Genomic DNA, 13,568 nt, shown 5'->3' on the forward strand with positions numbered 1-13,568 from the left:
TATGAAATAGATATATAAACTGATATTTACGGATTGTGATATTCAATTTAGGTGATACCAATTTATATACTCATTCCATACACTATGTGTTTGTCTCTTTGAATAAAAATTCTATTTCATCCACTTTTGTATTAAATTAAAATTTAATGAACACTATCATCTTTCATACTTAAAAAAAAAAAAAGAATCAAGATTTATAAAAAAAATTGCAGTACATCTGATTGACACAAACTTAATTGATATCTAATTCATTCAACGATGTAAAATACGAAACAATTGTTAAATTAACATAACATTGAATAAAAAATTGCTTAAATACCAAAACTAAACTTTGTTCATACCAACAATCATAGAAAGACAACAACAATGAGCACCAAAACATATTAAAATACAATATCCATGTCTATGTATGCCTTATTTTTTTAGGGACAGTTGAACTAATAATGTCTCTCAAAATCTTCGAACCATCAAGTCTGCTCGTAACACACCATATCTCATACGATGGTTGGAAGTATTTAACTTGTTGGTTAAAATATCAACCTTAATCTCAATTTTAGTTGAATTAATATCAATCTTCAATTATGTTGATATTGCAACAACTAATCCTTTATACTTTGAATCTGCATGATATCATACATTATCCTATCTGCAGCAAAATTTTTAGGTCTACCTATAAACATAATACATATTTCATTAACAAAAATTGTATGAAATTTCACAATTTCTATATATGAAAATTCATATTTTCAACAGTACTTTCATACTTTCAACATATTAAAAAAAAATACACAAATCAATTTTTGTTAATGGTTTCAGAATTACTACATTTGAAAATTCATACTTCTCAACAAATACTTTCATACTTTCAACATATTAAAAAACAATCCCAAATCAATTCAACAAATAAACGTAATATTTAATTTGTTTAAAACCAATGAAAGCATAATAAGATTTATGAAAAAACGAGCAACGTAATATGTTGATTTTTTTTGTTTTCGTTTCCATTTGATATATGAAATAGTGATTTTAGAACATACAAAACAACTAAATAGATAAAAAAAAAAATAACAATTAAAATACCGTTAACATCCCATCTTCCTTCATACATTACAAGTCGAGAATGTAACCTTTCACCATCTATTACATTGATCAACTTCAAACTTGTAACACAATACGTTTAAGAACAATAAACGAAAATTTGAAAGAAAGTGAAATTTTAATTTATGAGATCAGAATCGTTCAATGATACGTTTAAGATGTTAATTAAGTGATAGATGTTGAAAAAATATTTTTAGAGATATTTAAGGGGATGATTAATATCATGACAATAACTGTCATCCCTTTTTTTGGTTATAAGAATCTTTTTTTCATATATAAAATTTTTATTTTTTTTATTTTTATTATTAGAAAAAAAATATTTTTTTCTTTTTTTTTATAAGATTTGCTACAACTTGCAAAAATGAAAGTTATGCCATAAGTTGCAATTTTCAATCTAAGGAGTGTTATATAGTTTTTTTTCCTTTTAAAATTTATCAAAAAATGTAAAAAACATATTAAAAATTTAAGAGTCTGTTGGATCAACTTATTTTAAGTGCTTTAAGTCAAAATAATTTTTAAGTATTTTTAAAGTGTTTGAATAAATTTAAAAAGTGCTTATAAACACTTAGTTTTACGCTCAAAGAATAAAAATAAGTCAAAAATTATTAGTTAGTTTTTTTAACTATAACTTGATTTATAAGTCAAAAGCTAATCCAAGCAGCCACCAAGAGTACTAAAGTAACGCATAGAGAATAAATTGTTTAGTATATTTTACGAGTATAAACAATGTGTTAAAGTTAGCATGAGGTACAAATCACTATATGTTTTTAACTTAATTCCAAACAATTGAAAAATCACAATTTCTTTAAAAAATATTATCAAACTACACATATTACCTTCCTAAAAGTAAATAATCAATATACATCATCAACACTATAATTTAAAACATTAATCTTTTATAAATGATAATATTGCTTTTAAATTGCAAAACAATAGAAATCTAATTATTTTGAGAGACATGACTAAAGATATGAAGTTTTGCAGAAGTGAATTTATAAATTTCAATTATCTAACTATTTCAAGGCTGCACGGTATCTAATATATGATAGCATGCAAGAAATTGAGTGATTCCTTCTTTCTTCCAACTTTGAAAGTATCTATAGATACCATCATATAAAAAGTGGAGATGGTGTGAATATATCAATGAATTAAGTGAATTTTTTAAAAAACATGATCAGAAAAATGAGAAAAATGAAGTTTTTGCTAATACTTCTGATAGTTCCATCTACTGTGGAGGAATTCTTGCATATGCTCAACAATAAATTAGATATATGCATGTTTCAGTATGGGGGAGTTGACATTTAGGTATCTGAAAAGTCCCCTAAGCACAAAGAAGTTTTCCATTGTCCAATGCCAACCTTTGTAAGAGAAGATACAAAGCAAAACCAAAAACTGTACTACTAGATTTCTGTTGTATGCAGGGAGAACACAATTGATCAAACTAGTCTTGTTTTGGCACAAATCTTTTGCTCTCTCAAAGGAAGTTGCGAAGGCGATTGAAGCAAATTGTAGAAGCTTCCTATGGACTGGTGGGACTCATCTGTCTAAGAAGGCTCTTCTAGCATCCAAGAGAACTATAGGAGGGCTGTACATTCTTGACATCTTTGTATGGAACAAAATTACAGTTAGCAAGTTTCTTTAGTTCTTTGGAACATATGCACTAAGAAGGACAAGCTATGGGTAGGAGGATTCACCACTATCATGAGAAGAGAAGGAATATGCTGGTGGATATTCCAGAAAAAGTATCCTGAATTATTCAAAAAAATCCTTCAAGCCACTAAACTATTTCTTTTCAAGCAAAATTCTCAGTAAATGAGATAAATTTTGTGCAAACTTACATGTTCATAAAGTAACTTGGCAGAAAACTAACATAAAGGACAGTTGTATCAAGAAGTTTCGTTGTGGCAAGTGTAAAACCTTTGTGCCCAAGTCTTGTAGGGCCCAAAAATTGCTTTGTGCCCAAGAATTGTGGGTTATAAATAGAAATACATTTCCTGCATTTTGTTACACAAATGAACGATAAGCTCCTTTTCTAAATTAATCCCGGAATTAATTATTCAAATGGGAATAACTTTGGACTTCCTAAATGAATCTTTGTATGCGAATGTCGGCACAAAATATAGACTCCATACTAAAGATAGGTTGTTCAAATGGGACATTAATACAGATCAGTTTTGTCCATTATATGAAGTAGCTGCAGAGAATGTCTCACCTGTTCTCCAAGTGCAAAGTATCATCTCATATATGGAAGAAATTGCTTGTGGCTTGACATTTGTAGAAATTCTATGAGATGGAAAGAGGAACAGGAATATGGCTAGCAAAGTCCCCCAAAGCTCAGGATGATGCTAGCAATAAGTCTACTTTATTTGGAGAGAAAGGAATATAAGGACATTCCCAAAAGAAGCAACAGCAGTGAGCAGCTTAATCATGTGATTAAAGGGATCATTCAAGAAATTCATAGCAAAGCTAGCAGAAGAATCAAGGTTGCAAAATGGCTGGAAGATTACGATCTTTACCCTTTTTAGTTATGTATGATTTGTTAAGTCGTCGATAGATAGTGATGTTTGAACCAAGTGCTCGGTTGGTCCGAGGAATAAGGGACAACTAATATTTGGATTATGTTTATGACGAGTTCATTCCATGTTTGGCTAGGATAAAATTGTGGAATAACTTTCCTCCCAAGATTGTAGAGTTATTTTTATCTCATATTGAGGGTGAGATAATGTAAGTTTTTTACCAACAAAATGACTGCAGTGTCTTCCAATGTTAAGAAGAAGTGCTCTCTTGTGAAAGCCAAAAGATAATAAAAGAAAATTTTGCTGGACTCCTTGCACCATTCAAGTTTTCACTTCACATTCTCCACTTTGTTGGACATGTGACTTTCAGTAAAAAAGGAAAAAAACAATTTGGAAATCATCCTTCTTAGTATAGAAGAAAAAGAACCATAGACACCAAGACAATTGTTTGTCATCTCCAACTAATTCAGATTTCCAGATTACTGATGCAAAACACCATCTACTACATTTACACGTCCACAAATTACCATCATCAGTGAACTGGTGTAACTCTAGTAAACAAACTCTCTACATAATCTAAATTCAGCTTTTCTATAACTACACTGGCTAATCTAGAAGCTTGGAAGGATGTTGAAAAACAACGCGATGCAGTACATACACTAAGTCTTTTCAACAAAACCTGCCAGCATGTTTCCACGAGGTAACACTACCTCTGGTGTTGATCTGAATTTGCAGCACCTGAAGTGCTTGGCCCAGAACCATTTTCTGTTGGAGGTAAGGTTCCCCATTTGCCTTCAGTCTCAAGCGGCTCAAGTACAATTACAGCACCATTGTTTAGTCCCAATGCAAACTGATTTGGATCAGATGGATGTGCAGCGATAACAAGTGGATGCACCCTTGAACTGCAAACAAATTTCTAAAATGAGAAAAAACACATTTTTGGAGTTTTTTCATGACCAGATTTTGAAATAAATAAAGGCAGGCAGCAGTTTTCAATCACAACCTTGGATTGGCGGGAAGGTAGGAAGTAGGATTGATCCGACATCTCCACCGCAGTGTAGAAGCACTGAGAACACCTACACTTGCATCTTCAAAACTAACAAATATGGACTGGCTATCACAAGAATATGTTGCATGTGTAATTGGCCCACTTGCTTCTCTAGGGACCCACTGTTCCAAGAGGAAAAATCCAACATCAGACTTGAACTTAGCAGAACAACAAGAAGGAAACATACAGTAAAGGATATTGAAGTAATAATGTGCACATTCTGATACTCTTTCAGTATTCATGATGTAAATAAGGTTTACGAATTTCACCAGAAACAGAATCCAGAACCCACAGGTGACAAGCCGAAGGGAACAGAATTCTAATCACTGCAACTCAAGCTATATGTATTCTGATTTTAAACTTGGGATTGGAAAGGTTTAGAGAAGGGAATCTGCACCTGCTTGAGGCATTCCAGTTTAGGACCTTCAAATATGGCTATCTGTGTTTCGTGCACTACCAACAATTGTGTCTGATCCTGGTGAAATTGTACACGGGTATCTGCTTGAGGAGCCGCTGCACGCCCAGCAGGAATCTGCAAGTATTTGCTTGTTTGCTTCTCCCAAGCATCACTGCTCCAAACACATAGCTGTGGAAACAGAGTAACCTCGTGATGCAAAACATTACAATTACACGAGCTCTCATAAGGAAAAGATTTGTAAAAAGCTATAATATGATTGTGGTGAAGTTGTCCGAGTTACCAAAACAAGAACTACCTTTAGTTGCCAGACATAAGTTAAAACAAATAAAATGGTCTCCCTAACAGTTTATACTTTTATGTAGGGTAATCAAGTCTCACCGCCACCCATAAAAAAACACTTCCTCTCAATCAAAATTCAACTATCAACCTCCAAATAGTTCCATGCTGAACTCATTTTACCATAAGACTTGGGGAAGAACATATAAAATAGGCTTTTTCAACCAAAAGTACAACTATACCAACAAAATTTACCTGAGAATCAGCTCCTGCAGATATAAGCACGTTGAGAGAATTTGAAAAAGCAAGCCCAGTTATTCTTTTCTGATGTCCTTTGAGCTTTATTTTTACCTTCACAATTGAATCACACATAATGTCAACAAACAAATTTCAACTAAATACTGAATTAGTACTATTCTGAAAATCACAAAATGAACAAATGTCTGAATAGCTCAACCTCATCAACTCGGACATTATATATCTGGATGGAGGAGTCATCCATCCCTATGGCAATAACATTGTTATCTTGAGGATGAAATGCCAAAAAGGTTGCTGCAGGTGGCGCGGGCATAAATGTTGTCATGGTCTGCATTTGCAGCAGAAACAATACAGAGATTAAGTGGAAAGCAAAATGAAGTAAAATTATTATAACTTCATGCAAATAATTCTTGAATCGTAGCTTCTTAGCTGGACTGCTAGGCTAAAGCTAGAGTGCAAGTTGCTCAAAGTTTCTTCTCTTTCATACCATATGCAACCAAATTACTTGTGGACAGCTCAGGAAAAAAAAGACATGGCGTCTTACCTTGAAAGTCATCATATTAAACAACGATATTTTTCCTCCAGAAGCTGACATGACGTAGGAGTCATTCTTTGAGAGTGCAAAACATGGAACAACATCTTCAGGATTTGTGTCATTAGTATCATTTGTCATCAGAGTCCCACTTGAAGGTTGCCATTGTTGTGGGACAACACTTGTATTAGCCTATAAGAGAATTGCACAATGAGCTGTAATGATATATATTTGCAGAAGAGAGTTAACGTTATAAAAACCAATACCTTCCCTGTTGGGTTTCGCTCATTTCTGGACCATTTCCAAAGTTTGTGCACAGCATTGGAAGCTAATGCCAATATAGCCGATCCTGAATTTGTATATATCAACCTTGTAACCTGAAATATAAAAAAGGAAACTGGAAAATATTAGAAAAAAGGACTACCTTTTTCAGCTTAAATGGAAAATGACATGAGCCTTGACAGATCAAGCAATGATGCAACCTCATAACTCATCTAGAAATTTTTCACAGGCAAAAACTTTGGTCATGGTTTTATTTAAGCAACAACTCATACCCTTGGTGCTGTTGCACTGTCTGGAAGCTTCAAGGATCTGCATTGTGAGGGTTCATTAATTTCAGTAGGTTTCCAGATTCTAGATTTATCAAGAGGCTCTTCTGCCGCTCTTGGCCTTGCATCACCTAAATTGCGATTTTCACCATTCTACCAAGAAGTCAAAATAAAGGGGCTGATCAACAAAGGGTCAAAAGTCCCAAAAGATAAAAGTATGAACTGCACTAAGAAAGTCTCCATTTAATTAGAAAGTGTCACCAACCATGCATGCCATTGGCACTACTCGATCTACAAAGCTTGCGGTAACAGAAGTGCTAGGAGGCCCAAAACTTCCCACCATGGTGGGCTGCATACAGGTAAAGCATTTTATCGACAGCTTAATATTGCACATTAATATTTTCAACATTAAAAAACAAGGAAAGGAAATGCATCGATCCATCTACCTTCGCCACAGAAGCCGAGGCTACTCTAGAAGAAGCATCAAATGGGCGATTTTCCATGGATCTTAAAAGCCTGACACCATCTGCATTTGCTAAGATTTTTATCCCAGTGTCACTAGTTGAAACAGCCAACAACATTCCGTCCTTGTTAAATCGGAGGCATGGAGAAGCCTGGGGAAAAGTGGTAAAATGTCTAAGTAAAAAAGACATGGTTGGGTTGGTAAAGAAATGGTTGACTGACATTTACCGGCAAGCCACCCTCAGCATCAGCAGTCGTCAGAATGTTAGTATTGTCCATATCCCAAAATTTGATAATGAAATCATCACCAGCTGCCAAAAATCTGTTTTTAGTGGTGTCAAATTGCACAATCCCACCTGCACGCTTCCCCAGACCAATAAATGTACGCTTTACAGCTCCTTCACTTTCATTCCATTCAACAAGATATGACTCTCCTTCTTTGTTAGTCCCACATGAGAATAACCTGCAAGCCAAAATTTCATTATAACACAAACTTTAGCCAAGAGAAAGTAAAAAAATTACATCATGCATAGTTATGGAAGATATTGAGATATGCAAACCTTGTTCCATCGGCACTATAGGCCATTGTTGTTGATGAATGACCTGGTGCATCATAGTCAACTCTTGAACCAATGTTATCGTATAACCACGCCTTTATTTTCCCATCAATTGCAGTTGAGAAGATAAACTGAGAAGGGGGAAAAGAAGAGCAGAAGACCCAAAAAGTTAGATAAAAGAATATCACTAAAGACAAGTAAATTAGATCTTCACAGCAAAAGAGAAGCGTTTTTGAATTCATGCTTGCTGAGCTGCCTTGTAATCTTTTATTACTCGTTAATGCTCTTGTGCATATCACAATACCAGAAAACTTGTGTCTTCAAAATCATATATGGAGGAGGAAATTGTACCGGGAAATGGAAAAAGATCATCTAATAAGTTACAATCAATTTTCTAATAATTCAATAGGAGGAGCATGATTAACCTGAATACTTTCTTTGTGATGTGGACATATTGAATAAACTGGTGCCTCATGGCCCTCAAAAGTATATTGCTTAGCCCCTGACACGGCATCCCACACCTGTGGACAAGAAATAGTTGATTATTACAGTGCTCATAACCAGTCGACATAAAAAGATGAAGGGAGTGGAGGAAGTCCAACCCTTACACAACCTGAGAGTCAAAGCACGTAACATATCAAACCTTAATAAGCCTGTCATCCCCACAGGTAACAATACAGATCTGTTTATTAGGGTAGGAAAAGGCAAGATCATTGACACTTCCTGTATGAGCCTCAATCTGCACATAAGGCTCAGTCAAGGTCCATATTCATTTAGAAGAAGAAAGAAAGCGGTTGAATTTCGAAAGGGCTACAAAATCCACATACCTCAAGGTGGTTTCTAAGATCATCGCCACCATGGTAGGAGTAGATGTGCAAAATGTGCTTAGAGTATGCAACACCTAATGATGAAGCAACAGAAAGCAAAAAAAGAGAGTTTAGGCCAATTATTGCAATTCGGTCAAAACAAATTTAGCTTTCAGTAGTATGATGAACTACTGCAACAAGCTTTATCATTCATAGAAAACATAAGGTTCCAAGAGTTAATTTCGTAAAAGCATCTGGCCGACATACCAAACAGAGTGCCATCAGGACTCCACATTACACGGTTAACTGATGCTGAGTACTCATTTGCCATGGACGCCTGGTTATTATTCAGATAATAAATTGGTAACTCTGAGACTTATAAATCACCATACGTGATAAAAAATGTGAAAGCAATCAACAAGTTTCACGAATACCTGCAAACCCACTGAACATTGTCCAAGATCCCAAATCTTGAAACTTCTGTGAGCAATCCTCTCCCTAGCACCCAGTTCCCAAATCATAATCTCTCCTGTGCTAGTACCAACTGAAAATGAAGAACAATCAGTCCCGGCCCAAAACAAGTATACAATTGCTGTAACATAAAAATAAATCTAAATTCAAAATGAGAGAAATGAATTAAAGAAAATTAATTTTACTGTGTGAATACTAACCAAGAAGCAAAACCTGCTGCACTGGATGGAAATCCATACTCTTGACTGCTGAACCCTGATTTAGAGTCATTACACAAGCCTTGGGCAAATCATCAGATGAGTACGAACTTTGAGCATGGCTTTGTCCGGTGTATCTACCAGGCAAAATATTGATAGGCATATTATTTACCTGTAATCAATTTAAATAAAATCAATGTTTCTCTTAAAATACAAAGGCATCAAACACACAGAACTTCCAACTCAATCTCCACGTGAAGTGAAATAAGCAACATTGTCATAAAGCAACAGACAGATCCCTAAAATTTGAGCAGATTGCCATCACAGTTTCTAATGTCACCACAGCTCAGTTAAATACATATTAATCTGTAAGCAATTCAAGATTACGATACCATACTTCATCTGATACTCCAAAAGGTCTTGATCTCTTTAACAAGTCCGAGTCAGCTGTTTGATAGTCCATTGTTGGGTTATTTGTAGGAGTCCTCGGACGCTTTAGCATAGCTGCTGCTAAAATAAGTAGCACATACAGAAAGTATCAGTTTATGGCTAACTCTTTACAGGGGAAGGGGTTGGATGAACCAGCAGTCACACTAGTATTGATGGACCTCATTAGAATCATTTCAAAGCTGTGCTATACGTATAATACCTGCTGCATTATTCGGAGACGTAAAACCTATTGGTCCAGCAGAAGCAGAAGGATGAGAGACTTGGGAAGGATTAGTCATCCACCCAGCAAGAGCGTTCGGCATAGGTGCAGGTGCTTGCTGGAAAGGCTGAAGGAACAAATTTCAATCTACCATCGGTCATGATTTTAAAAATGAATTTAGCAAGTTTGCTTTTTCTACTTACATTTACACCATGAGGACCCAGAGGTTGAAACATTCCGGGGGGCTTCGGAACAGCTCCCATGAGCGGATGAGTTACTGGGGATGGAGCCCGTGCACCATTTGGCTGTGACGGACCGCAAGAATGGTCCACAAATAAGGTCTTTATGTCAGGATTAGGCTTCGGGCTCTTGCAAAGCTGATGCTGCCAGTTCAAACTGCAAGAATATGGGGCACCTATGTGTATAAGCAACTACACTATATATAAAAGGCGACAAAAACAAGAACCAACAGTGAAGTACTAGTATTTAAAAGTCTAATGCTCTTTAGAAATAAACCTCTGGTTGATTAATGTCCGCAGCCTCGCGTTCTTCAAGGTGGGAAAGGTCAGCTTATCGCGAAACAAGGGATTTGCTTCTATCAATTTCTTGAGTTCCAGAAGCATTATATCCCTAGCAGACTTGGTATCTCCATACTTAGATAATTGCGCGTTATCCCTGAAAGTTGTTGCATACAAAACAAGAACCATTTGAAAATTGATAAAGAAAACATTTAGGAGATAGACGAAATAGCAATCTCTAAGCGAAACCCTTGAAGTACCTAAAGTTCTCAAGAGTCAAAAGTTGTGTTATTTCTTTGAAAAGCTCTTCATTAAAAGCTGAAAACACCTTCAAGTCCTTAACTAGGATCTCAACAGCTTTAGGACGATCGTTCCTAGAAGAAAATGAAAAAACAGATCACAGAAAAATAATCGAACACATAACAACATACAACAACAACAACAACAAACCCAGTATATTCCCACTTAGTGGGGTCTAGGGAGGGTAGAATGTACGCAGTCCATACCACTACCTCTAAAGAAGTAGAGAGGCTGTAATTCCAACAACAACATGCAGAGTGTAATTCCACAAGTGGAGTCTGGGAGGGTAGCGTGTACACAGACCTTACCCCAACCTTGGGAGGTTGAGACCCTCGGCTCTTGAAATTACCGAACACATAACAAGCATCTATCTAAATAGAAGAAAAAAAAAATCAAACCAACCTATCCAGCGCTTCGAGATACTTTTGCTTTCGGATCTCGAAGAAAATTTTCATGGAATATCGATTATCATCAACCTTAGTGAACCCAGATAAGTATTTCTCCACTTCATCCCATTCGCCATTTGCCACCATTTCATCAAAATGCCTCATGTTGAAGTAAAATCCAGATTCTTGTTCCAATCTTCACAGCACCAAGAAGAGAACATAAAAATTAATAACAACATAACATTTACCACCACACAAAACCACAACAACCATTATTACAAATCATAAATTCTTTTCATTTAATTTGGTCAGAAATGGCATATATATAAAGACAAAAAAAGAAACCTCCCATTCACAAACATAATTAATAACCATCAATCAATTCAGCTAATTTCTCACTCACCCACATAATTTCACAACAATTTTAGATCCCCAAACCTCCCAAAAAAATTTAAGAAATAAATCAACATTTTTTCTATCTCACACATTTTACAGCAGCCACAAAATATTATGCAAAAAATCAGAAAAAAGATTTAAAATTAATTTCTTAAAAGAAGAAGAAAACCCTACTTGTGAACAGCATCTTTGAATTTCTCTTCATCAAGAAACTGAAGTATCAAAAACACAAGCTCTCTACTCAGCGAAGACATCTCTCCCTTTTTCCTCACTCACCTGCAACAACACAAACAAACAAAAAAAATATTCATAAAAATTCAAAAATCAAAAATTCACCAAATTCACCAAAAAGGAAAATCAAACATTCACCAAATTCAACTTCAACCCACCAAAAACAAACCAATTTCACAAAAATCCAAAAGAAAAAAAAAATAAAAAATTCACCAAATTCAAGTGCAACCCACAAAAATTTAATCAATTTCACAAAATCCCCCCCACCCCCCCAAAAAAAATAAAATAAAAATTCATCAAATTTAACTGCCCCAAAAATCCCAATAAAAATACACAAATATCCGCCCCCCCCACCCCCCCCCCCCCCCCCCCTCAAAAAAAAAATCCAAACCCCTCCAAAAAAAATTCCAAATAAAAAATCAAATACTCCCCACAAGACCCAAAATTTCTTCAAAATTAAACCCACCAAACACATACACATGCACGTATATACATAATATAGAGAAAGAAAACAACGAAAAAAATATACACATACATACATACACAACATATTTTTTTTTTATACCTTGAAATAATGAGTGAGAGAGTTATTAAAAAAAATAGATCCAAGGGTTTTTTTTTCTGTGTGTATATATATAGAGAGAGAAACAAGAAAGTTAGAGAGAGAAACCAAAAAAGGGCAGAATTAGAGTACTTTTATTTTTGTTGCTCACTTTTTTAATAATGAAGAATGGAAGAAAGAGACCATGTGTGAGTAGGGCTAGGTGGGGAACAGACATATAAATAGGGGGAAAGGGTGATAAGTAGAGTTGGAATATTAAAAAAAAAAAATAAGTTACTGTGCTTATCACCACAATTAATTATCATAATAAGCAGATCTACATATGCTATTTTTAAGGATAACTGATGCTACTTATATGGTAGTTTAATACGTCTCTTAATTTTGAGAAAATGCGGGGATTTCGAGGTAGAACGGAAATGATTCGGTGTTTTCTTATTGTAGGTTTTCAATTCAATGTGCATGCACCGACTTAAAAGGAATACTAGTTTTAGTTTTTTCTTTTTAGTGTCTTACTTTCCTTTTTAATATGCTAATAAATTTTTCAATCTTAATATTCATTGTGACATATCTAAAAAAAAAATGAGATTTAAAAGATTGTATAATTTGTTTTGTTTTTCTATATCAATTTAATTGTCTTACTTTCTTTTTTAATTTATTATAAAAGAAGTAAGTTTTTTAATTTTAATATTCAACGTTAAAAATTTAAAAATATGAGATTTAAAAATTTATATCCGTACTCTGTTTTAGTTTTTTCCATATCGGTTTAAGTGTCTTACTTTTTTTTAATCTGTTATAAAAAGAGTAAGTTGTTTAATTTCAATATTCAACATGATAAATTCAAAAATACGAGATTTAAAAGATTATATTTGCACTCTATTTTAGTTTTTTTTTTATATTAATTTAAGTGTCTTACTTTCTTTTTTTATCTGTTATAAAAGGAGAAATTCTTTCAATTTCAATTTTCAACGTGACGAATTTAAGAATACGAGGTTTAAAAGATTACATTTGCACTCTATTTTATTTTTTTGTATCGATTTAAGTATCTTACTTTTCTTTTCTGTCTGTTATAAAAGGAGTAATTAAGTTTTTCAATTTCAATATTCAGTGTGACATATTTAAAAATATGAGATTTAAAAAATTACATTCACACTCTGTTTTATTTTACTTAATCTATATTGACTTCGCACACGTCTCACAAAAATATTTATTAGGGTTTATTTTAGTGAATTAATTATTCATTGAACATAGAAATAATACATTTAGTGAGTTTTTTTAATCTTAATATTCTACAGGTGACAAATTTAAAACTATACAATTTAAAAGATTGTGCTTATCTTTA

The 13,568-nt window shown here is 34.1% G+C and overlaps 1 protein-coding gene across 5 annotated transcripts; it reads right to left on the minus strand.

Annotated features, from left to right (window-relative positions):
* Nucleotides 1–4,003: 4,003 nt before the first annotated feature.
* Nucleotides 4,004–12,438, minus strand: LOC124890098 (topless-related protein 4-like). Of its 5 annotated transcripts, none has more exons than XM_047401971.1 (26): nt 12,381–12,438; nt 11,611–11,712; nt 11,057–11,236; nt 10,615–10,728; nt 10,353–10,511; nt 10,040–10,232; nt 9,837–9,963; nt 9,585–9,697; nt 9,191–9,359; nt 8,954–9,063; nt 8,787–8,856; nt 8,541–8,614; nt 8,357–8,452; nt 8,139–8,234; nt 7,717–7,844; nt 7,385–7,619; nt 7,141–7,308; nt 6,960–7,043; nt 6,701–6,847; nt 6,413–6,523; nt 6,159–6,338; nt 5,814–5,942; nt 5,612–5,707; nt 5,060–5,248; nt 4,618–4,784; nt 4,004–4,516 (listed from the first exon to the last, which is right to left on the minus strand). In XM_047401971.1, exons 2-26 carry the CDS (start codon nt 11,688–11,690, stop codon nt 4,321–4,323), a joined length of 3,411 nt encoding a protein of 1,136 aa, XP_047257927.1. In that variant the 5' UTR covers nt 11,691–11,712; nt 12,381–12,438; the 3' UTR covers nt 4,004–4,320. The 5 variants fall into 5 exon arrangements, with proteins under 5 accessions (XP_047257927.1, XP_047257930.1, XP_047257928.1 ...); XM_047401974.1 differs by having other exon boundaries at nt 9,585–9,694; nt 12,362–12,415; XM_047401972.1 differs by having other exon boundaries at nt 12,362–12,415.
* Between the last annotated feature and the right edge of the window lie 1,130 nt (nt 12,439–13,568).

Source organism: Capsicum annuum, unplaced genomic scaffold, assembly GCF_002878395.1.
Source record: "Capsicum annuum cultivar UCD-10X-F1 unplaced genomic scaffold, UCD10Xv1.1 ctg1184, whole genome shotgun sequence".
NCBI lineage: Eukaryota > Viridiplantae > Streptophyta > Magnoliopsida > Solanales > Solanaceae > Capsicum > Capsicum annuum.

What these genes read in the sequence shown, in the direction of transcription:
- LOC124890098 (XM_047401971.1), bottom strand. Translation starts at nt 11,690, where the DNA reads ATGTCTTCGCTGAGTAGAGAGCTTGTGTTTTTGATACTTCAGTTTCTT. An exon ending in TATCTCGAAGCGCTGGATAG is followed by an intron (nt 10,729 to 11,056) that starts GTTGGTTTGATT and finishes ATTTTCTTCTAG; the next exon opens with GAACGATCGTCCTAAAGCTG. An exon ending in TCCTGATGGCACTCTGTTTG is followed by an intron (nt 8,615 to 8,786) that starts GTATGTCGGCCA and finishes CTTCATCATTAG; the next exon opens with GTGTTGCATACTCTAAGCAC.